Source organism: Coregonus clupeaformis, unplaced genomic scaffold (genome assembly GCF_020615455.1).
Source record: "Coregonus clupeaformis isolate EN_2021a unplaced genomic scaffold, ASM2061545v1 scaf2070, whole genome shotgun sequence".
NCBI lineage: Eukaryota > Metazoa > Chordata > Actinopteri > Salmoniformes > Salmonidae > Coregonus > Coregonus clupeaformis.
This window is the reverse complement of record NW_025535524.1, coordinates 64,433-89,880: the sequence shown is the minus strand read 5'-3', so window position 1 is coordinate 89,880 and position 25,448 is coordinate 64,433. Positions and strand designations below refer to the sequence as shown.

General features: G+C 42.8%; 2 protein-coding genes across 2 annotated transcripts; one reads left to right on the top strand and one right to left on the bottom strand.

Moving 5' to 3' along the window:
• Window positions 1–922: 922 nt before the first annotated feature.
• On the top strand, window positions 923–3,031 carry LOC121566487 (polycomb complex protein BMI-1-like; the record flags this gene model as incomplete). Its single annotated transcript, XM_041876515.2, is given in 5 exon segments — window positions 923–1,061; window positions 1,277–1,313; window positions 1,570–1,668; window positions 1,897–1,977; window positions 2,150–3,031. Coding segments are annotated over 5 exon segments (731 nt in total), but the record flags the coding sequence as incomplete, so codon positions are not given.
• Window positions 3,032–5,347: 2,316 nt separating this feature from the next.
• LOC121566486 (CDGSH iron-sulfur domain-containing protein 3, mitochondrial-like) lies at window positions 5,348–7,468 on the bottom strand. Its single transcript, XM_041876513.1, has 3 exons — window positions 7,156–7,468; window positions 6,765–6,881; window positions 5,348–6,512 (listed from the first exon to the last, which is right to left on the bottom strand). Exons 1-3 carry the CDS (start codon window positions 7,243–7,245, stop codon window positions 6,327–6,329), a joined length of 393 nt encoding a protein of 130 aa, XP_041732447.1. The 5' UTR covers window positions 7,246–7,468; the 3' UTR covers window positions 5,348–6,326.
• Window positions 7,469–25,448: the final 17,980 nt, after the last annotated feature.

Here is a 25,448-nt window from a genome sequence, read left to right as displayed (position 1 = left end):
AGTTGCCTCTTCACTGTTGATGTTGAGACTGGTGTTTTGCGGGTACTATTTAATGAAGCTGCCAGTTGAGGACCTGTGAGGCATCTGTTTCTCAAACTAGACATAGAATTTACAAAGATTATACTGTTTCCTCCAAAAATGTTTATTTGATCAATTAGTATATTTGAGTTTAACCATAATATTTGTTGTAATATTTGTTCAGTCTTTTCTGGTGGATTAAACAGAAATTGCAACCAACTGTCTATGGCTTGTTTTAAAAATAGCGATATTTTGGAGATTATTTCATTTTCAAATAACCGAAAGTGAGAGGTTGTAATCTGTTGGACGTACTGCCAAATTCTCTAAAACAATGTTGGAGGCAGCTTATGGTAGAGAAATTAACATTAAATTATCAGCTCTGTTGGACATTCCTGCAGTCAGCATGCCAATTGCACGCTCCATCAAAACTTGAGACATCTGTGGCATTGTGTTGTGTGACAAAACTGCACATTTTACAGGGGCCTTTTATTGTCCCCAGCACAAGGTGCACTTGTGTAATGATCATGCTGTTTAATCCGCTTCTTGATATGCCACACCTGTCAGGTGGATGGATTATCTTGGCAAAGGAGAAATGCTCACTAACAGGGATGTAAACAAATGTGTGCACAACATTTAAGAGAAATAAGGTTTTTGTGCGTATGGAACATTTCTGGGATCTTTTATTTCAGTTCATGAAAAATGGGACCAACACGTTACATGTTCCGTTTATATTTTTGCTCAGTGTACATTTCAGTATTTTACAAGGAGCTAATTTAGTGCCAATTACAGTATAATAAGCCTGTTTGAGACTTTGCCCATGAACAGTTGCCCCCTTTAATAATTTAAAGCGGACATGTGCCAATGTCTTTCACTCTAATGACTTCTATTGTTTTGTTTACATCAGATGAGATGAAACGAAGGCGGGACTTCTACACAAACCAGGAAAACCAACACCTGGAGCCAGGAGAAGTGGTGGAGGAGCCAACTATTATTGCAGAAGATGAAATCATCAGTCTCTCCATTCAGTTCCATGAGAAGAATAAGTATGTTCTAGAATGTGTGATCTCAATCTTTTTCATGCAACCAATTAGATAGGATGTTTCTGTTTCCTATAGTATAGAACAGAGCAAATTATAGGTTACAATAGTGCTGTATCTCTACGTGCTAATAAGTTTGTTAACAGAAAGATGGGTAAAAAAAGCACTCAAAACAAAGCTATGCTCATCTTAACCCATGTTGTTTTTCTATTTGCCTATAGAAGTGACACACAACCTGTGGATACAGAAGGAGACAATGTGAGTGATTCAACCATAAAATACTAACCCAATATACATGCAAACGCTAACGTCAATTTCTCATCCACACTTTCTAAATAATAATGAATGCCATTTAGCATACGCTTTTATCCAAAGCGACTTAGTCATGCGTGCATACATTGCAAGCGCCATGCTCTACCAACTGAGCCATACAGGACCTTTCATATTGTGTCCTGCCCTTACCCTCTAGTTATAAATCTGATCTAACCACGCGTACGGTTCTCTTCATTTCCAGACCAACAGCAAGCGCTTCTTGCAATGCCCGGCAGCCATGACAGTCCTGCACTTAGCCAAGTTCCTGCGTAGCAAGATGGACATTCCAAACACCTTACGGGTAATTCCTACAGGCTGCACAGCATCGCCTCACAACTCCATAGAAAGCTCTAGTATACACCAACGACGACTTTGTCTCAATACTGTATTTTAGTTACAAGCTGCATTCCTATACAGTAGATCATGCATGCTTTCGCTTAGGTGGACTAGGTCTACTATTCCCATACTTCACGCTGTTCTCTTGGACTTGTGTATTATTCATTTTTAATAGTGCTCTCTACCTTGACAGATTGAAGTGCTGTACGCTGATGAGCCCTTAAAGGACTACTACACGCTGATGGATATTGCCTACATGTATTCTTGGCGACGTGTAAGTGCCAACTGACACACTGGCTGTAACAACAACACTTACCAAGCTTCAGTCGTCATTTCCAACCCTAATCCCAATTTTACTAAACATCTACGTGGCTAGATCCTAGGATCTGAGTGATCTTTCACGTGTCTGGAGAGTTCTCATCTTCTCTCTGTGACTCTTTTTGCAGAATGGCCCCCTCCCCCTGCAGTACTGGGTCAAGCCCACCCGGAAGCGTCGAAGGCTGTCCCAGGGTGCCGCCCAGGCCCACTCCGACAGTGTCAACACTAGCCCCACCTCTGAGAGCGACTCCCACAGTGACAAGGCCCTGAGCCCGGCCGGTCAGGCCCCCAAAGCCTCCACCCTGCCCAGCCCTGCCCTCCGAGGCCAACCCTCTACCCTTCAGAGCCCCAGCGGTACCACAGGACCCAATGGCACTCAACGGCTCCCTCTAGCCTCCAAGTCAGGGAGCAACGCCCGCAAGGTGAACGTCAACGGCAAAAGCAATGGAGCGGCGACTGAGACTAGGGGAGGGGACAAAGGGGCTGTACCACCCCCAACCTAAATCTGATACATCCCAGAAACAGGGAGAGTGGAATGGAATTGCCCCAAAATGTCAGAGAGTAGCCCCTCAATGGACAAATGGGACAGACAAGGAGAAAGTCTGCCAAGAGAGTACTGAGGGAGAGGGCGATTGTGATCAGCAAAAAGACTGTCAAGTGCAGCCAAATAGACATTTCATTTCAATGTGTGTGCGTGTGTGACTGTGTGTTAGAGTAAAACATACATACAAAATGTACAGTATGTATCCAATGTGAGCATTCGTGCCTACATGGTCATGTATATAGAGTATCTTTTATACAGGATATTGTAATTGTTTTGTAACTGTATAATATGCAGTCGGTTCTCCGATTCCTTCCCCCAAGTCTTCAGAATTAATTTGGCTCTAAATATAAATTGACAAAATGCTGAATGGCATTGCAATGCGAATGTCTATCTATATAGATATATATAGTACCAGTCAAAAGTTTGGACACACCTACTCAAGGGTTTTTCTTAATTTTTACGTTGTAGAATAATAGTGAAGACATCAAAACTATGAAATAACACATATGGAATCATGTAGTAACCAAAAAAGTGTATATATTCGATTTTTCATATAGCCACCCTTTGCCTTGATGACAGCTTTGCACACTCTTGACATTCTCTCAACCAGCTTAAACTGGAATGCTTTTCCCACAGTCTTGAAGGAGTTCCCACATATGCTGAGCTCTTGTTGGCTGCTTTTCCTTCCCTCTGCCGTCTGACTTATCCCAAACCATCTCAATTGGGTTGAGGTCGGGGGATTGTGGAGGCCAGGTCATCTGATGCAGCACTCCATCACTCTCCTTCTTGGTTAAAATGTGTTTGGTCATTGTCATGTTGAAAAACAAATGATAGTCCCACTAAGCCCAAACCAGATGGGATGGCGTATCGCTGCAGAATGCTGTGGTAGCCATGCTGGTTAAGTGTGCCTTGAATTCTAAATAAATCACAGACAGTGTCACCAGCAAAGCACCCCCACACCATAACCCCTCCTCCTCCATGCTTCACGGTGGGAACTACACATGTGGAGATCATCCGTTCACCCACACCGCGTCTCACAAAGACAGCGGTTTGAACCAAAAATCTCACATTTGGACTCCAGACCAAAGGACAAATTTCCACCGGTCTAATGTCCATTGCTCATGTATCTTGGCCCAAGCATGTCTCTTCTTATTGGTGTCCTTTAGTAGTGGTTTCTTTGCAGCAATTCGACCATGAAGGCCTGATTTAACACAGTCTCCTCTGAACAGTTGATGTTGAGATGTGTCTGTTACTTGAACTCTGTGAAGCATTTATTTGGGCTGCCATTTCTGAGGCTGGTAACTCTAATGAACTTATCCTCTGCAGCAGAGATAACTCTGGGTCTTCCATTCCTGTGGCGGTCCTCATGAGAGCCAGTTTCATCATATCGCTTGATGGTTTTTGCGACTGCACTTGAAGAAACCTTCAAAGTTCTTGAAATGTTCCGTATTGACTGACCTTCATATCTTAAAGTAATGATGGACTGTCGTTTCTCTTTGCTTATTTCAGCTGTTCTTACCATAATATGGATTGTATTTTACCAAATAGGGCCATCTTTTGTATACCCCCCTACCTTTTCACAACACAACTGATTGGCTCAAATGCATTAAGAAGGAAATAAATTCCACAAATTAACTTTTAAGAAGGCACACCTGTTTAGTTCTAATGCATTCCAGGTGATTACCTCATGAAGCTGGTTGAGAGAATGCCAAGAGTGTGCAAAGTTGTCATCAAGGCAAAGGGTGGCTATTTGAAAAATGTCATATAAAATATATTTTGATTTGTTTAACACTTTTTTGGTTACTACATGATTCCATATGTGTTATTTCATTCTACAATGTAAAAAATAGTAAAAATAAAGAAAAACCCTTGAATGAGTAGGTGTGTCCAAACTTTTTACTGGTAGTAATATATATATATATATATATATATATATATTAACTATAAATAAAAAGGCAAGATCTGTCTTCTTACCGTCAGTCATACTGTATATAATAACTCTGGTGTATGTAGATAGATGCAGTACTTTCAACTGGTAATGGGCCCAATCACCAAGGACAATTGATATGTACGAAACGTTTGATGCACTTTCTTTGAGTGAAATGCAGACCACAGTATATGAGTACTGAACTTCCCTGTGCTTTGACATTAGAAAAGCCATTATATTTATCAAGCCTCAAGCAGCACTACAATTGTCTGAAAAACGTAGCTTACCGTACATGTTTGTCAACATTACATATCGGTACCCGTTCTACTCACATCAATTAGCTCAAAGGGAATTGTATATCTGACCATGTATTTTCATACACTTTTGACATTCCCTCAATGTATATTTTGACCATTCAATGATATTATTCTAAAATATCAGCCATATGTGCATGTTTAGGTCATTAAAAAGTTGACTTACTTGGTTTTGAGTTCAGTGTCCCATTCTGATTAGTTTTTTGGATATATTCTTGAAGTAGTTCAAATGTCACAACTTGCCAGTGCGCCTGTAATAAGCCTAAATTTGGACCTTTAATACATAGAAATCTGTTAAATTGCTATCAACAACAATTCATGAGTAGCAGAGCTTTAAAGCATATATTATGATTGTGCATCTATTTAGGAATGTTTAACTTGATTTTAAGTTGGGATCCATGGCAACTCTCCAAAGAATCTGTGGATTTTCATGACTTCAATGCAGATGTTTTAGGTTGAAACATTGCATTTCTGCATAAGTGAACAGAGGATATAACATGGCAAAATGTGACCATAATTAAGAGAAAGTAAAAAATAAAAATACATTTGATTGTTTTAATTTCAACACAGACAGAAGAATACATAATGGAGGGAATAATACTCCGTTTTTAGATCTATAAAAATACATCTTAAACAATTCATCTCACAGCAAGCCTAAGATTGTGTTCTATTACAATTCTTGATTTTGAGAAACAGTCCATCACAATATTTGTGCGTATCATTAGCAGAGCATTAAAATGAAACATATGTTTCATCACAATTTCAAACATTTACAGAAGCACCCAGTGCATACCACACAGGGCAATTCCATGGTAACAGAATGATGCTGAGGCTGATTTATCACTTTAAAATATAAGCCAAACAATAACCAATGATTGCAAAGAATGACGGTACAAACTGTCATTATGTTACCAAACTTTGCATCTGCACTGTTCTTCAAGTAAATGTGTTTTTGTAAAATGTTCTGTGGAAATTGTTAAAACTAGTCCTTGTGCATGAAGTTGTATGGTTTGTTTAACTTTAATTATTGGTTTTTGCTTGACACACATTTTAAAGTGAAATATCTGAATCTCAGCATCATTCTGTTATCGTGGAATTGCCCCATAACAAGTATCACTTTGCAGATTGCTTATCATGGGATGAACCCTTAATTGAGTTGTTCACAGAGCTCTTATGTCATGCAAATCTTGTATGGATGACATGGGGAGATTTGTTCAAAGCAAGTGCTAAGCCCAGAGTGGAAAACAATGGTTTCCCATGATATACTAGAGGGCCCTAAGGCTGCGTTTAGACAGGCAGCTCAATTCTGATCTTTTTTCCACTAATTGGTCTTTTGACCAATCACATCAGATCTAAGCATGTCACAGTATGTCAGATATGTATATGTCATCTGTTCGCCGTCAATCACCCAATTGCAGAGCTACCTTCTGAACCAGTGATTCTGGTCCTCATCTCCAGGACCAGATCTCAGAGGACCCACACCACAGATAATTGGACAAAAATAATCAGCTCCTATCCATTCAGGAGTCTGTGTTCTCTGGGAGCAGGGCAGACTGGATGAATTCCTGCTTGTGAGTGCCGTCGCAGTATGGTGGGTTAGCGGTGTACTTGCAGCCACACAGCCAAGCTTTGGAGTCCTTCTCAGGGACGAAGCGCAGAGGCATCAGGCCCTGGGCTTTAGTCTTGTGGGCTCCATCACAGAAAGGCTAAGACAGAAAGACGGGAGAAACAAGCCAGGGATTGAGGACCTCTAATGCTAAATTAGCTACTGCTGCTAGATTCTGTGGTCATTCCTGAATAATCTGCTGCTTTGGTATGCTAAAGCCAATCTGATCCAATTCCATTTCATCGCAAACAAACAACAAACAAGGGGATCATGACAGAATTCAATGAACCCGTTTCATTGAAAGCGATGGGCACATGGTGGCCAATGTAAAGCATGATTGTAGTGCCTTCACCTGTTTCTTGCTATGTCCACAAGCGCACCATGAGTGACGCTTTCCACCTACAAGCTCCACCTTGAAAGGCTTTTTGGCAGCGATGACAGGCTCAGTGGGTAGAGTGGAGAGCTGGACCTGTAACGACAGATTTAGGGTAGCAAAACAGATTTCCTTAATGCAAATGCAGTGAATACATCCTACAAATGGAAAATACTATTATGGCAGTGAGTAAAAATCACTTCCTCCCAATGCTATAGAGTAGGAGTAAATCCTCACTCCACAATCCAACCTGCAAACTACCCTTGCAACCCAACATTTTAACCAACGACAACTTGTTTACATGCACAAGACAGATATATTTTTTTGACCATGTCAAACTTCTTCCTTGAGACTTTGATCGTTTGCTTACCTTTGGGGCGGTAATAATCGGCAATATCCAAGGTTGTATCAAGGTTGCAGAAACTAATTTGCGCACTCTGCCTGATATGATCGTGTTCATGTTTGATTGTGTGTGCGTGCTATTAAGTAGTCTGCGGCTGCTAATCTGTATAGTTATTTACAACCAAATAAAGCCTTCAAAGTCAACGTATTCATCATATTAGTGACATACAATTAACAACAAAATGAAATGCCGTCAACCACAAACAAGCAACGTTAGCTGAACTTGAGATAAGGACGAGCAGAGATTTGGTGTAGCTAAAGGCTGGTCATGTAGAGGTCGCTTCCGGAATTAGTCACGTGGGCCGCTACATGCATCTTCTCGCCAAGCAAGATGCGCAGCATTGAGGGGATTCGATTATCTGGCCCGGGTTACGCCGGTGGTAAGAGTTTCACCGGGCGAAAAGTGAATTCGTTTTGGAACTGGGCTGCTTCCTGAGCGTGCAACCTGGACTCAGGGGTAGATGTAACATAGTAAATGTAAATTCTGGGACACTCAATTAGTATTAGTTACGTTTCGTATGGTATGTATTAATTTGTAGATGTCCATAATCGATTTAGTATGATATGTTACGGATTACAATTCGTATAATATGTTACAAATTTACAAAACTTTTGATATGTTAAGAATTCCAATTTGTTGTAGCTAATGTTGGCCACCCCTCAGAGCCTGGTTCCGCTCTAGGTTTCTGCCTTTCTAGGGAGTTTTTCCCAGCCACTGTGCTTCTACATCTGCATTGCTTGCTGTTTGGGGTTTTAGGCTGGGTTTCTGTATAGCACTTTGTGACATCTGCTGATGTAAAAAGGGCTTTATAAATACATTTGATTGATTGATTGATTGAGCTAGGTGGCAACCTAGCTAGGCTTGGGGTTAGGGTTAGGGTCAGGGTTAGGAGTTAGGTTAAAGGGTTTAGGTTAGGGGAAGGGTTAGCTAACATGCTAAGTAGTTGCAAAGTAGCTAAAAAGTAGTAAGTAGTTGCAAAGTTGCTAATTAGCTAAAGTTGTCCATGATGAGATTCAAACATGCAACCTTTGGGTTGATAGACGTTCGCATAATACGCCCACCTATCCACTCCCGACCAACCAACTTACTTTTGTTTTTGCGTTAAGTAATCCTCTGTTGTATGTAACCATACCAAACGTAACATATCATACTAATTTGAGTGTCCCGGATTTACATTTACAATGTTACTTCTAGTCTATGAGACCAGGCTGGAGCATAAACCAGGTTCCCTGTTCAAAGCCCATTGCAAGTCGGCTCAAAACAAAAGTGGCAGACTAGGCTAGATTAAGCATGTGGAGTAATGAGTAGGATTCTGTGTTTACACAGGCAGAATTGGGATGCCTGTGTAAACGCAGCCAAAGTGATTGCTTTTGACAAAAATGCTTTATCTGCCTTCCCAATGAAAATATATTTTATGGAAATGAGATGTTTTATATATTTCTGGATGATGCACCATGCTGCCTTGTTGACAACATGACTGGTTAGAGAGGTGAACCAGCGGCCGGAGGATTGCCATTTCGAATCTCGGGTCTGACTGGAAAAATCTGTCTGGAAGAGCTGGCAACCATTGGTTGCTGGTATCAAATTCCTAGCTGCAATTTTCCTGCTGTTGTGCCCTTGAGAAAGGCACTTAACCCTCACAACAACAGCTCCCCGAGCGCCCAGTGTGGCAGCCCCCCTGCACCTCTCCAAAACCTGTATACATGTGTCTTTCGGAGGGGTTGAGTTAAAAGCGGACCAATAAAGTGACCTTAATCCCTCATATTTTTTTACTCATTAATTAAGTTTAAGGACGATCATCATATATCAGCTATTTGAACTTGCCAGGTACCAGCATGTTAGACAGATATGAATACAACATATTTTTTTGATTTGCTGCAGTAGGCCTGTTTCACTATCCTTGCATCATCTCTTGCCTCCAGTTTGAGCTCAGGCTCTTTGATGATTGCCTTTGATCTTTAACATGAACATGAGCTTTGTTCTATGTAGGCCAAAAGTCACTCTCTTCTTCTAATATCTACATTGCCTGAATGTTACTCAAAATAATGCATGGTTTAACCTCTATGGGATCGGTGTCCCGTATACGGGACGGTTGAGTTAATGTGATTAGCATGACTGTTGTAAGTAACAGCAAACCTTCCAGGACATAAACATGGGCAGAAAGCTTAAATTCTTGTTAATCTACAGCTGAAGTCGGAAGTTTACATACACCTTAGCCAAATACATTTCAACTCAGTTTTTCACAATTCCTGACATTTAATCCTAGTAAAAATTCCCTGTCTTAGGTCAGTTAGGATCACCACTTTATTTTAAGAATTTAAAATGTCCAAAAAATAGTAGAGAGAATGATTTATTTCAGCTTTTATTTCTTTCATCACATTCCCAGTGGATCAGAAGTTTACATACACTCAATTAGTATTTGGTAGCATTGCCTTTAAATTGTTTAACTTGGGTCAAACGTTTCGGGTAGCCTTCCACAAGCTTCCCACAATAAGTTGGGGGAATTTTGGCCCATTCCTCCTGACAGAGCTGGTGTAACTGAGTCAGCTTTGTAGGCCTCCTTGCTCGCACACGCTTTTTCAGTTCTGCCCAAACATTTTCTATAGGATTGAGGTCAGGGCTTTGTGATGGCCACTCCAATACCTTGACTTTGTTGTCCTTAGGCCAATTTGCCACAACTTTGGAAGTATGCTTGGGGTCATTGTCCATTTGGAAGACCCATTTGCGACCAAGCTTTAACTTCCTGACTGATGTCTTGAGATGTTGCTTCAATATATCCACATCTATTTTGTGAAGTGCACCAGTCCCTCCTGCAGCAAAGCACCCCCACAGCATGATGCTGCCACCCCCGTGCTTCACGGTTGGGATGGTGTTCTTCGGCTTGCAAGCTCCACCCTTTTTCCTCCAAACATAACGATGGTCATTATGGCCAAACAGTTCTATTTTTGTTTCATCAGACCAGAGGACATTTCTCCAAAAAGTACGATCTTTGTCCCCATGTGCAGTTGCAAACCGTAGTCTGGCTTTTTTATGGCCGTTTTGGAGCAGTGGCTTCTTCCTTGCTGAGCGGCCTTTCAGGTTATGTCGAAATAGGACTTGTTTTACTGTGGATATAGATACTTTTGTACCTGTTTCCTCCAGCATCTTCACAAGGTCCTTTGCTGTTGTTCTGGGATTGATTTGCACTTTTCGCACCAAAGTACGTTCATCTCTAGGAGACAGAAAGCGTCTCCTTCCTGAGCGGTATGACGGCTGCGTGGTCCCATGTTGTTTATACTTGCGTACTATTGTTTGTACAGATGAACGTGGTACCTTCAGGCATTTGGAAATTTCTCCCAAGGATGAACCAGACTTGTGGAGGTCTACACATTTTTTTTCTGCGGTCTTGGCTGATTTCTTTTGATTTTCTCATGATGTCAAGCAAAGAGGCACTGAGTTTGAAGGTAGGCCTTGAAATACATCCATAGGTACACCTCCAATTGACTCAAATGATGTCAATTAGCCTATCAAAAGCTTCTAAAGCCATGACATCATTTTCTGGAATTTTCCAAGCTGTTTAAAGGCACAGTCAACTTAGTGTATGTAAACTTCTGACTCACTGGAATTGTGATACAGTGAATTATAAGTGAAATAATCTGTCTGTAAACAATTGTTGGAACAATTACTTGTGTCATGCACAAAGTAGATGACCTAACCGACTTGCCAAAACTATAGTTTGTTAACAAGACATTTGTGGAGTGGTTGAAAAACAAGTTTTAATGACTCCAACCTAAGTGTATGTAAACTTCCGACTTCAACTGTAACTGCACTGTCCAATTTACAGTAGCTATTAAAGTGAAGAAATACCATGCTATTGTTTGAGGAGAGTGCACAACAACAACAAAAATTATCAAGGCAACTGGTTTGATACATTCATCTCTGAATAATGTACTTACATTCAGTAATCTTGTTCTGATTTGTCATCCTGAGGGTCCCAGAGATAAAATGTAGCATAGTTTTGTTTGATAAAATCCATTTTTATATTCAAATGTAGGAACCGGGTTCTACAGTTTGAACACTTGCTGTCTCTGGCTCCACACCCACCCCGCTCTGTCACAGTTCCCTCAGCCAGAACCCAAAAGCAGACCAGGACAAGGAGAGTTGAACGAAGGTGAGGGTTTATTAGATACGACAAAAGGTGCAGAATAATCCAGGGACAGAGCGGGCGGCGTGGTTGAGTAGTTGGGGGTGCAGTACTGGGTCCAGTGATGGCTCGGCAGCCGCCGACCATCAGGCAGAGGTGGGGTGAAGGTTCCGGACGTGTGACTGCAGGTGGAACAAAAACGGAGGTAAGAACACAAAAACTCAACAAAGTACAAAATAACAAAACTCACGCTAGAACACTCTAAACTGATACACAGAACACCTACTGTTCATGGCTAACGATCCGGCAGGAACTGGATGTTGGGCCAGAGCCTAAGAAAGGTGCTGATTAGGCCCAGGTGTGCAGATTGCTAATGGGAAGCAGGTGCGGAAACCAGAGCGCTCCCGGAGCGTTCCCAACCCTCGGGAAACTGGAGATTACGACCAGGACCCGACTCAGACAGCCGGGATCGTTACAGTACCCCCCTCCGACGAACGCCACCGGGCGGACTCCCCGGAGCGCCAGGATGGAGGCGGTAAAAGTCCCTGATGAGATCCGCATCTAGGACCTGTCGCCGCGGGAATCCAACTCCTCTCTTCAGGACCATACCCCTCCCAGTCCACGAGATACTGGAAACCCCGGCCCCGCCGTCTGGAATCCATAATGCGACGCACCGTGTAGGCAGGACCACCTCCGATCATCCGAGGAGGAGGAGGAGGAGGCGGAGGAGGCAACAGAGGACTGAGGAAGACAGGCTTGAGGCAGGAGACATGAAAAGTGGGATGGACTCTGAGCGTCCTCGGTAGTTTGAGTCGCACTGCCACTGGATTGATCACCTTCTCCACCACAAACGGACCAATAAACTTCGGTAACAACTTCCTAGACTCAGTCCGTAACGGAAGATCCCGTGTGGCCAACCAAACCCTATCTCCGATGGTATAGGTGGGAGCGGGGATCCGGCGACGATTCGCCTGGAGCTGATACCGGTCCGAACCTCTAAGGAGTGCCTTTCTGGCCCGATGCCAGGTCCGGTGGCAACGCCGAATATGGGCCTGAACAGAAGGCACTGAGAGCTCCTTCTCCTGAGAAGGGAACAGGGGAGGTTGGTAGCCATACAGGCACTGGAAGGGAGACATCCCAGTGGCAGATGTAGGGGAGAGTATTGTGGGCATACTCAACCCAAGGCAACTGAGAGGCCCAGGAGGTGGGGTTGGAAGAGACCAGACAGCGTAGCGTGGATTCCATCTTCTGGTTGGCTCTCTCCGCCTGACCATTGGATTGGGGGTGAAAACCAGATGTGAGACTGACTGTAGCTCCAATGGCCAAACAGAAGGACTTCCAGACAGCAGAGGTAAACTGAGGGCCACGGTCGGAAACGATATCACTGGGCAACCGTGGACCCTGAAAACCTCCCTAACCAGGATCTCGGACGTCTCCGAGGCAGAGGGAAGCTTGGCAATAGGCACAAAGTGGGCGAACTTGCTGAATCTGTCCACGATAGTCAGAACGACCGTGTTCCCCTCAGAAGCGGGCAACCCCGTGACGAAGTCCAGGGCCAGATGCGACCATGGACGCCGGGGAATAGGAAGGGGGTGAAGTAGTCCAGAGCTGGGCCGATTGGTACTCTTATTCTGCGCACACACTGGACAGGCAGCAACAAACCCCCGAGTATCCTCGGCCATGGCAGGCCACCAAAAACGTCTGCGAAGAAACGCCATAGTCCGAGCCACGCCGGGGTGACAAGCCATCTTGCTGGCGTGGGACCATTTGAGGACAGCAGGACGAACCGACTCAGGCACAAACAACCGACCGGGTGGACCGTTACCGGGACCGGGCTGAGTCCGAAGGGGCCGCCAGCACCTCCTCCTCAATCTTCCACATCACTGCTCCCACGACGCAGTTCCGGGGGAGAATAGTCTCGGTCTTGGACCCACTCTCCTCCGTCTTGGAGAACATCCGGGACAAGGCGTCCGCTTGCCGTTCTTAGATCCAGGTCGGAACGTCAGGGCAAACTTGAATCGTCCAAAACAACGCCCACCTGGCCTGACGCGGAGTTGAGACGTTTAGCCGATTGCACGTAAGCAAGATTCTTGTGGTCAGTCCAGACAATAAACGGTTGCTCCGCCCCCTCCAACCAGTGGCGCCACTCCTCCAAGGCAAGTTTCACCGCGAGAAGCTCCCGGTTACCCACATCGTAATTCCTCTCTGCAGGCGAAAGGCGACTTAGAGTAGTAGGCGCAGGGATGGAGTTTACTGTCCGTGGAGCATCGCTGCGACAGGATGGCGCCAACTCCCACATCAGACGCGTCCACTTCAACGACGAACTGACGGGCCGTGTCCGGTTGAGAGAGAGATCGGTGCGTTGGTGAATCGCCTCTTCAAATCCAGAAACGCTCGATCCGCCTCCGGATTCCACTTGAAGGTCCTGATACTGGAAGTCAAGGCAGTTAATGGAGCGGCCACACGGCTGTAATCCCGGATGAATCTGCGGTAGAAATTCGCAAACCCCAAAAATCTCTGGAGTTGCAATCTCGTACCGGGCTGGACCCATTCCAGAACCGCTCTAACCTTCTCCTGATCCATCCTAATCTCACCCCTGGAGATGATGTACCAGAAAGGATGTAGTGTGGGCGTGAAACTCGCACTTCTCGGCCTTCACGAACAGACGATTCTCCAACAATCGCTGCAGAACCTGCCGGACATGCTGGACGTGGTCGGAAGGTTCCTTCGAGAAGATCAGAATGTCATCCAGGTAAACAAACACGAAGAGACCGATCATATCTCTCAGGGACGTCGTTCACCATACTCTGGAATACCGCTGGAGCATTGGTCAGTCAAACGGCATCACCTGATACTCAAGTGACCCATCGGTGTATTGAAACCCGTCAACCACTCGTCCCCCTCTCTGATCCGGACCAGGTGATACGCATTGCGTGGGTCTAGCTTAGTGAACACCGTAGCACCCTGTAAGAGTCGAAGGCAGAACTCATCAAGGGCAGGGGATACTTGTTCTTGACCGTGATGTCATTCAACCCCCGATAATCAATACACGGTCGAAGAGAGCCATCCTTCTTTCCCACAAAGAAGAATCCTGCCCCCAGGGGTGATGACGAGGGACGAACGAGACCAGCAGCTAGGGACTCCTTGATGTAGGTCTCCAACGCCTCACGTTCAGGTCGGGAGATACTGTATAACCTTCCCTTGGGGTAGACAGCTCCAGGAACCAGGTTGATGGCACAATCATATGGTCGGTGGGGAGGAAGTGACAGAGCCTTCTGCTTACTGAAAACTTCCCCCAAATCGTGATATGTCTCGGGAACCAGGGACAAATCTGGGGGTTTAGCCTCAATCACCTGACTGGGAACCGAATGGGGGCAGGCAGTCTTGAGACAGTTAGCATGACAATCAAGGCTCCAACTCGTTACCTTGCCCGTCACCCAATCGAACGTGGGATTGTGTTCCTTCAGCCAGGGGTATCCAAGGACCAGAGGAACATGGGAAGACGGCAGAATGAAAAATGAAATCATCTCCGAATGATTCCCCGACAACCGCATCTTAACCGGTTCAGTCCTCATCGTGATACGTGCCAGACTACTGCCGTTCAGAGTGGTCGCTTCAATGGCTTCCGGCAATTGCTCCTTGGAAAGCCCCAGCTGTTCCACCAACTCGGCATCAAGAAAGCTTCCATCGGCACCTGAATCGATAAACGCGTTAAGCGCTAAGCTCTGATTCCTGTTCACAAGGGTAGCCGGAAGCGGGGTCTGACAGAGGTACTGAGAGGTTGAAACTGGCTCGCTAAAAGTCCTCCCAACTTTAGCGAGCCGGGCAGTTTGACGACCGCCGGGAGCAAGTGGAGATGTAATGTCCCGGCGACCACAGTAGAGGCAGCAGTTGGTCCTACGTCTATGTTGACGCTCCTCCTTGGTTAACCCGTGTCGCCCCACTTGCATGGGTTCAGAATCGGGAGTGAGGTCCTCTCCACTAATCCTTTGTGGTGGAGAATGATCGACGTGTTCTGGTCCACCACCCGACCCGACTGGGAACTGAGAAGCTGATCGATTGGACGGACCCCATTGCTTCTCCCTCCTTCGCTCTCGGACTCGATTATCCACCCGAATAGACAAGGCTACCAAGCTGTCCAGGTCACTAGGCTCCGGATAGGAGATCAACTCATCCTTGAGCTGCTCCGACAGACCCTGGTAAAAGGCCGCTTGCAAAGACTCCTCGTTCCACCCACTCTCCACAGCCAACGTCTTGAACTCGATCACGAAGTCGGCCACGCTGCGAGTTCCTTGGTGAAGAGAAAACAGGCGCCTAGCTGCGTCCCTCCCTCGGACGGAATGGTCGAAGAGCTTCCTCATCTCGGCCGTGAACCCCTGGTATGAAGCCATGCAGGGATCCTGTCGTTCCCAAACGGCTGAAGCCCACTCCAGCGCTCGACCACGCAGCAACTCAATCACAAAGGCTATCCTAGCCTTGTCTGTGGCATAAGAGTAGGGCTGTAGATCGAACACTAATCCACACTGCATAAGGAAGGAACGGCATCCTCCCAGCTCCCCCTCATATTTATCCGGCGTCGGAACCTTGGGCTCACGGAGGGACACAACTTCAGAAGCGGCAGGCGAGATGGGTGAAACCGGTAGTGGATCCTCCACCGGACACTGGCGTTGGTTCTGGACCTCCATCAGGCCGGTAGAAAGGTTCCCGAACTGACAACGCGATCTCCTGTAGTACCGTGCTATGATGGCCCAACATCTTCTCCTGCTGGGTAATGGCATGGCGAACTGAGTCCAGGTCCGCTGGGTTCATAATTGGCCGGATCGTTCTGTCACAGTTCCCTCAGCCAGAACCCAAAAGCAGACCAGGACAAGGAGAGTTGAACGAAGGTGAGGGTTTATTAGATACGACAAAAGGTGCAGAATAATCCAGGGACAGAGCGGGCGGCGTGGTTGAGTAGTTGGGGGTGCAGTACTGGGTCCAGTGATGGCTCGGCAGCCGCCGACCATCAGGCAGAGGTGGGGTGAAGGTTCCGGACGTGTGACTGCAGGTGGAACAAAAACGGAGGTAAGAACACAAAAACTCAACAAAGTACAAAATAACAAAACTCACGCTAGAACACTCTAAACTGATACACAGAACACCTACTGTTCATGGCTAACGATCCGGCAGGAACTGGATGTTGGGCCAGAGCCTAAGAAAGGTGCTGATTAGGCCCAGGTGTGCAGATTGCTAATGGGAAGCAGGTGCGGAAACCAGAGCGCTCCCCGGAGCGTTCCCGAACCCTCGGGAAACTGGAGATTACGACCAGGACCCGACTCAGACAGCCGGGATCGTTACACGCTCGGCCATCTAGATGTGTGAAAGTTAGTGTATAAGCTAATGATCCATCATGTATGACATTCCTGGGAGTGTGTAAACTTACATTTTGTATTACCATATCATTTTTGTATGTTCTCTATAGTTATGTACTTGAAAATTGTATCAACTGACCAATTCAGCACATTTGGGCAGACTTGATACAAGATAGTCCAGTATCGCAATGCTTCACTGGATCAATCTGAAACTTTCACACACACTGCTGCCATCTAGTGGCCAGAATCTAAATTGCGCATTTCAAAGATGATGGAAGAACAAAACAATAGAAAACGCATGTTTTTTTGTCAGTATTATGAACAATGAATATAGGCAGTACAGTATAAGGACGTTTTGAAGGTAATGCGCAAGGTGAAATTTCGAAATTGGGTAGTGCATCATCAGTATTCCTCTTGTCATGTCAGTCATTGCATACCTTAAGAGAGCTTGTCAGAAATGTCCAGATTTTTTTATTTTACCTTTAACAAATTCTTATTTACAATGACGGCCTACACCGGCCAAACCCGGACGACACTGGGCCAATTGTGCGCCGCCCTGTGGGACTCCCAATCACGGCCAGTTTTGACACAGCCTGAAATTGAACCAGGGGGTCTGTAGTGACGCCTCAAGCACTGAGATGCAGTGCCTGCGCCACTCGGGAGCCCAAGATCAACTAACCCATGTCAGCAAAAAATGTTTAGCTAGGTTTTTTAGCCCATAGATTTTGTAGTGATGTTCGAGTCACTCAAATATCACATTAATACACATTAGACATGGCAAAATGTATAGAATTGCTAGAACATTTGCTTTAAAACTGGAACATTTTCTCTGCACCCCATGACAAAATGTGTAGAATTGCAGGAAATAAGCTTTAAACATGCAAAATGTTCTCTCCTCCAACAAGAGAACAGTTTGTGTCATGAACAGTGCTGAGTGAAAAACAGGGGGCCTGAGTGAAAAGGTTTGGGAACCCCTGCCATGGTGGACAATCTTTTTTGTTCCAAACCAGCACTACGAGAACCTACTTAACTTGGAATTTAGTAGCCTATTCAGTGGACCTGCCAAATGACTGTTGAACTTTGCTCAGTTATGTCATTAATGATTAAGTAAAAGCCATAAATGAAGTATTGAGATGTAATGGCCAATGCTGTTTCACTACCATATGAATGGCATATCTGTGCCATGGGTGAATAAGGTGTGTAATGACTGATGATTAGGCAGGTTTTCTTTGAACAGCTGCTCTTCTTTTATCTATGAACAACCTACAACATGTTCTCATACAATGCCTTATAATTAGTCTTTAAACGATAGAATCTAGATTATTTTTATTTTTATTCGAATGCACGTCAACAGTGATACTTTGATACTCATATCGTCTATTTTAACTAGTTTAGTAAGGCTTTACTGAGAGGCTGGAATCCAGATCGCCATAGAAAGATGTCAAAAGGTGTTATTCTGTAAATATTGCACTTGCAGTCAATACTCACAAGTGACCTACATACAACAATGGATTTGCCTTGACTTGATACTTACCCTTGAACTGGTAACAGCTGCAAATAGCCGAGGTTGCCTCAAAGTTGCCATGCACCCATTACGCATTGTTCCTATGATCACGTTCATTCTTCCTGAAGCGGAGCGCGAGCGTCTTTGTAGATTTCCCTGTAGACGGTCGAGTTTTTTTTTTGTAAGGCTGCCTCCTCAAAAAAGTCGGAGAAAACAATCTCCAGTAGCCTTCACATCACCCTTTTCACACAAGAAAATACATTTAAAAGAGAAGTTAGACCGCCCACAACAAGTATCAACTTCCAAATTGGCTTACATCGCCAATGACAATGATTCTAGGGATATTTTGTAACACAGACAGGTAAACTATTGGCCTGTGTGGTTACCGAAAACAAACCTTTGCTGATAATGCCGTGATGATAAGAAGTCCGCCGACACTGTACTTTGTTTATAAAGGTTTATTATAACAAAGAGTTTCAGCGTCAGATTTACAGATACCTGCAGATATCTGAAGAACAGCAGGAGCCAATTCTGTAATTCGCTATTCCCCCCTCTCTCTGTTCAAGACATGGTATTTATATCATATATGACATAGTATGGCGTGATTTTAATATCCAATCCCTGGCCTTTTTCACATATCTCCCCATATCCTTTTTTCCAGGAACTTTAGTAATGCTTTCCAGATGTTTCAGCAAAGTAGAGTAAAGTTCATCTGTTACACCATTTGCAATGTCAGCACAATCACAGAGCCAAGACACTACATATTTCCCCCCTTCGAGACTAATTAAGTCTCGAAAACAAAAAGAATAGGATTATGACAAATTTCTTGAGTAACTTTAGCAATAAACCAAAATTTATGGAGAGTAAACACATGTTTATATAGACACATTTTTGTATGTAGTGTAGATACATTGTTATGGAGTGTAAATAAATTGTTATGGAGTGTAAATAAATTGTTATGGAGTGTAAGAGCGAAAAACCTGTCTGGCAGCTTTCATTCCAAATATCCATCAGTCAGTCAAGACAGGAAAATTCTCTCACGGCCCCTCTGCCCTAGGCGACCACCTAAGTACTCCAGATCAATTTATACATCTTTATCAATACATTTTAAGCTATGATGCAATTGAATACCTATGAAAACCCCAGCAAACAAAATACAATCAAAATGTCCACATCCAGGCTGGTCGACCCATCGGACCCTCCTGTGGATTCTCTCTGTCCTTGCCTAGACCCCATATCCCTAAACTTCAACGAAATAAACAAAAACATCTGAGGTCCCCACATGTACCCAACAACAGAAAACATAATTCTTCAAAAATTAATACATAAAGAATATAACACTGGAATGTAGTCCACTACACTTCATCTCCTCCACAGTGTCGACTTTCAATGCGACGTCGATGATGGAATCTGAACATTTCCACACCTTCCTTGTTCCACTTCCTCCAGTCCATTCATATTTTCCATGTTTGAGTCCCTCTACATATTCCCCCATATGCTTCTGGAAGAAAAGAAAATACCAAACAGTATCTTTTGCAAAACAACACATGCAAATTAAAACATCAATATCAGCAATAATATAAGAATTCCAAAAATGATATGAATTCCATTTCCCCCCTTTGATTCATCACAATAATATAATTATCCCACAATCAGATATTCCAAATTTCCTAGAGTTATTTCAACCCTAGTTTTCATAACATTTTAGTCTGACTTTTTCCAATTTTTTCTTTCTCAAATTTTTTCAAAAACCATTTCACTGATTTATTCACAAAACTCTTTCCCATTTTCTGAGTATATTAAATCAGGAAATTGCCTCCTGCTTATGACTTCTTTACACAACAACTTTGCAACCGACTGAGCATATTTTAGCTTAGTTGAACATCTTATGCACCTCTTGGTATATGAATGTAACCAAGAATAACAGTCACACATTATTTTTCAGACAGATTGTGCACCTGCCTATGACATAGTCAATCTATTTCAGAAAATATGGTTCCCAAAAACTCTACTCCTTTGTGATCTTTATCCTAATCTCCCCTCTTGCAACATTAGCTAACCCATAGCTTATTAAATCATCATGGTTTCTCCCAAAACAATAATTGATTGCTACTCTAACGATTTTTTCTATTGTCTTCAAAACACCTGCTTTCGAAAGTCCTTCAATTTCTGGTTCAATCCCTTGGATTGCTTCATCTTTCAATGGATACTGATTCTTCTAAGGAGGTCTGCCTCCTGGTTGAAGTTCAACTTTCACCTCAATTGGGCTGATTTCACAAATCCAATATCAGTACTACTTTGATATCACAAACATTCTTGAACTTTTTTCAACATCTTCTCCTTAATAGATTCTTAATCCATCTTCACACTTCAAACAGATTCATTTATCATCCGTACAGCTTATGACTCTCCTTGTCCTTGAGCCAAAATCATCATTTTCAGAAATCGCTGATCTTCACTCCTCCAAATCCTTCTCATAATTAGTTGATTTGACATAGTGAGATGTGTAACCTCTTCAGGCTGAACACAGATAACAGCCTTTCTGCTATCCATCATCACTTCCCATAGTCCATTGTTTATTTTCACTTCATTTGTTGGATCTTTTTCCCTAACTGGTGCTACCAGCTGAAAACCTCCCCTTTCGGATCTTCTGGGCACCTCTAGAATCCTTGCTCCTATAAGGGTTCACCTGGAGGACAGGTGATCTTCACTTGCTCCTTTATCTTCCTCTGAAATTCTTTCTTTCCAGAAACTATCTATGGATATGAAACAACTTGTACCACTTGTTGTGGCTGGTACAGTTGCATTTTACCTTGTTCAGTTGAAGCTGTAGCAGTGATTGTTGATTTGGTTTACACTGATTCTGCATAACCAAAGCTTCTCTTCTCCTTCTTCTCCACCAGTTGTATTTGATTGAGTTTTCTGAGAGTTTCTTGGTCCTGTTCTTTCTGGTTGTGTTCCTTTTTCCGGTACAGATCCACTTGATGGGCTATATGATCTGTATAGACACCTTTTGTCATGCTCCCAAGTCCAACCACTTCTGCCAGTTTGCTCCTTACCGGTAAGGGCAGTCCCATCTGTAGTTTAGCTCTCAAGATTGACTGCTCAATTTGACTCACATCTGGATCATTTCCGGTAATATTTCTCCACAATTGATGAACTCTTGACACGTAGGCTCTCGGATTTTCTTGTTGTCCTAGTGGGTCAATCAGAATGTTGTCAGGATGCACATTTGTTGGAAACGTATCTCTCAGTGCTCTCCACAGCCGATTTCTACTTGCAGCCAACAATTCAGGGTCGTTCACTGCAGTCCCCACATATCTATGAAGTCCAGCTCTCTGAAAAATGTCTTCCATGCCTGGAATCCCAAGGAGATTAGCCAAAAGTCTCTTAATGTCTCCTATGGCAGACTGTGTTCCCACCGTAATTTCTTCCAACTTTGAAATCCAAGGATATGCTCCATCTTGAAGAGTAGGCAGCTTCTCAAGTATATCTGACATATCGGTATTCTGCAAAGGCTTATATTCTAGGTTTTGTCCTCGAATGATCACCGGCATAATTTTCTTACTAGTGCCCTCTTTTCTTGGCCTCAATGTATATTTATTCTCAGATTCTTGGGATTCTTTTCTCAGCAGCTTCTTTTTCTTTATCTGCAGCTTCTGGAGTTGTTCCTCCAGTTTTTTCACTTCTTCTAAACTAGTCACTTTATCCAGGCATGAGACGCATCGGTCTATATCTCTTTCTATTTCTTCTGTGCTAGTCATTGTAGGATAAAATCCTCTTGAATATGAAGCACCTTTAATCTCCAAATCTTCATCGTTGTCTCCATCTTCATTTTCATCAGGACTCGAATCACTTGTATTCTTCTTCTTCCAACTTCCATCACCCCTTCTTTCCGCTCTGGCCAACCTCTGTCTGATGACAGGGTCATATCCACCCATGATCTCTTCTGAATCACTCTGATCATCATCATCGTCATCATCATCATCATAAAGTTCCATCCTCCTGAACCTCGCTCTACCCTTAGTTTCCAGACATCTCGTTTTCTTCCTGCTTTTGGAGTTTGGATTCATCTTTATGGTCGTTTCTGCTTGTCCTCTCTCTATTATTTGTTCATCTTCATCTCTGATGCAATAGTCACCCTCCTGAATGATCACTGGAAGCTGAGGATAAACGTCCTTAAACTTGGCTTCTTTCTCATAAGGTGGGGGTGTTTTTTGCTGAATCCATATATGAGAAAGGTGTATTGACTTCTGCCATTAGTTTTTCTGTCACCTTCACCTCTTTTGCCATTTTCTCTGTACCTCTGTCTCTCTTATCTTTTGTATCTTTTATCAGTTTTTGTCCTTCATTTTCAAACAGCTTAAGAACACCCAGCTCTCTTTGTCTTTGTTCTTTACGTAGTTTTCCTTTCTTCCCCTTCTTTTGATCTGCCTTATACGTGGATACAAGCACTTGCATTATCTTGATGACGTCTGGGTTAAGAGTCCCTTCCACTGGCCATGGTTGTTCAATGTCAGGCCAACGTTTATTCCATTTTTCAGATAATTTTGCTATACCATTAACTAGAGGATTACTATTCTGTACTACATCAAGAGGAGTAATTGCTTTTGTAGTTTTGATGTCCTTTTTCCCCATTGTAATGACTCTGTTATGTGTTCCCCTCTTTTTTGTAATCTTTTTTTTTATATATATATTTAAAATTTTTGTTATTTATTTTTAAATGTTTTATTATTTTATTATTTAATCAGAATTGTTCTTATTTATAAAAAAAACATTTTTATTTTATTTTAATTAAAAATAATTAATCAATTAATCCAATCAATCAATTAACCAATTAAATCAATCAACCAATCAACTAATCCAATCAATCAATCAACTAACTAAATCAATCAACTAATCAATCAATACATCAACCAATTAAATAAATCAATCAATCAATCAACCAACTAATCAAATCAATCAATCAACTAACTAAATCAATCAAACAGTCAATCAATCCAATCAATCAACTAATCAATCAATACATAAACCAATTAAATCAATCAATCAATCAACCAACTAATCCACTAATTCAATCAATCAACCAATCAATCCAATCAATCAACTAATCAATCAATATATCAATTTATTTTGTGAATTTTATTTTACCAAATTATTGATTAGTGGCAGTCTTACCACATCCGATCAGGAAAAGTAAAGGAAAGTAGTCAACTTCAGAGCAATCCAAAAATAAAAGACCTGTACCAGCAACACTAGAGCACTCACAACCCAATTGCTTAATAAGCACCTAATTACCTTAATTTTACAGAATAATGTCAATGCTGGATTTCCAACACAACTCTAATCAAAACAAGTCATTCACAAAAACTCTAATGTGCAATTATCAATTAGATCAATTCATCAGTCTGTTGCCAAGTTCCTGCGAAATGGTCACAACATGAAATATTCTATGTAGACACAATGTATCAATTATATCCTGTAAGGGAAAGTAGGTTTTGTGGATAAGAACAGTACTGGCCTTGATTGGACTGGGTTGTTGTCGCTGATGTCAGCTGATGTCAGCACCTCCTCTCTCTCTCTCTCTCTCTCTCTCTCTGTCTCCTCCTTCTCGTCTCTCATATGACAGAAAGACAAAAGAACAAACAAGAATTTAGTTTTTTTTTTCTTCTTCACATTCACGCTAAGAAATAAGCAAACAGCTTAACTCAGGAATATTATAAATAGCTCAATAACATTTTATTTTATTTATTTATTTTATTATTATTATTTTTAATCCGTCAATATATCTCTCATTTACCAACTCAACCGATTATCAACCAAACAGTTTCACAGTCAAGCAACAGTTAATTCAACAAGAACATTCCACTTGTGTGCAAGATTCCCTCCCTCCTGGTCTGCTCTAAGACTGCCTCTCCCAGTAGTTCAGTGGAGGTAGGGGAGTGGCACATCTGTTCTACGTAACTCTAAACTCATAAAATCCTACGCGTGCGCAGTTCAGTCACCAATGTGATTTCAGAGTGAAAGGAACACTGTCGCTCCGTTCTCTCCTCCCATAGACAAACAATAAGACTTAACAGAACTCACAAACGAACACGGAACACATAGAACATACAACACAAATCCCACTTCCAAGTTTGTTATCTTCACTTATCCTAATCTGCAGATTTATAGTTATGTTGTTATCAATTACAAAACATCTCTATACACTCTTTAAAAAATCCTCCCTGTAGGGTCATGCTATTCTAATAGTTAATGAACGTTCTCTTTTTATAGAGACTCATAAGGTTTTAACCTTAACTAACATATTTCCTTACAAAAGACTAAAACCCCTGTTGTCATAGCCTTAGTCGACACACAGCTGGAACTCATCAGAGACCTCTTTTTAATTTTTTTTTCTCTCTCTCTCACACACGTAGGTTCTCCTCTCATACACACACATACACACACACAGGCTTCGTTTCTGTCATACACACACGAAAAGAATGCATCCGTTCATACAAAGCATGCTTACCGCCGTCCCTATTTTCCTTTATATTCCTTTGCTAAATTTCTGCTACCTTCAGGTTGTAGACATTCAAAAGAGAGGATTACTTCAGACAAATACTTCGTCAAATAGATTCTGAGCGGTTAACATACAATTGAATATCTTCTACAACCTGCAGTTCCCAGAACTGACTTGAGAGTTAATCTAATAACTATCAAGATTTATGGCCCATCATATTGATCGCCTCGTTTTCAAGGGCTTCCTTAAATTAACGGCGTCCTAAAAGTATACTGTCTTTTATTCCTGGCCTTATTTCTTCATAATTTTCCTGGACACTCCTTTTCCTTTTATTAAAGTCAAATATATGTGTGCCCTATCGGTGTGCCCTATAGACACTCCCCACTTTTTGCGTTGTTCTCAACGCAAACTAATTTAGAAAATTTAGAACGGAATTCCTATCACACAGCAAAAAACCAGCAAAACGCACGCACAAGTAATTTGACGGTACATCTTGAACGCACACACTCTGGACTCACAAAACGGCCAGCGCCCAATGTTAGGGATTAAGCTCACCTTATCTGCCGGCTTCTTGAGCGGGAGTCACTTTGTAGCCCAGGAATGGAATGCAGAGAAAAGATGTATCACGACCCAAAAAAATAAAACAACCTCGTCGCCATTAATGTGGTTGCCGAAAACAAACCTTTGCTGATAATGCCGTGATGATAAGAAGTCCGCCGACACTGTACTTTGTTTATAAAGGTTTATTATAACAAAGAGTTTCAGCGTCAGATTTAC

What these genes read in the sequence shown, in the direction of transcription:
- LOC121566486 (XM_041876513.1), bottom strand. Translation starts at nt 7,245, where the DNA reads ATGAACACGATCATATCAGGCAGAGTGCGCAAATTAGTTTCTGCAACC. An exon ending in CGATTATTACCGCCCCAAAG is followed by an intron (nt 6,882 to 7,155) that starts GTAAGCAAACGA and finishes CTGTCGTTACAG; the next exon opens with GTCCAGCTCTCCACTCTACC. An exon ending in GTGGACATAGCAAGAAACAG is followed by an intron (nt 6,513 to 6,764) that starts GTGAAGGCACTA and finishes TTTCTGTCTTAG; the next exon opens with CCTTTCTGTGATGGAGCCCA.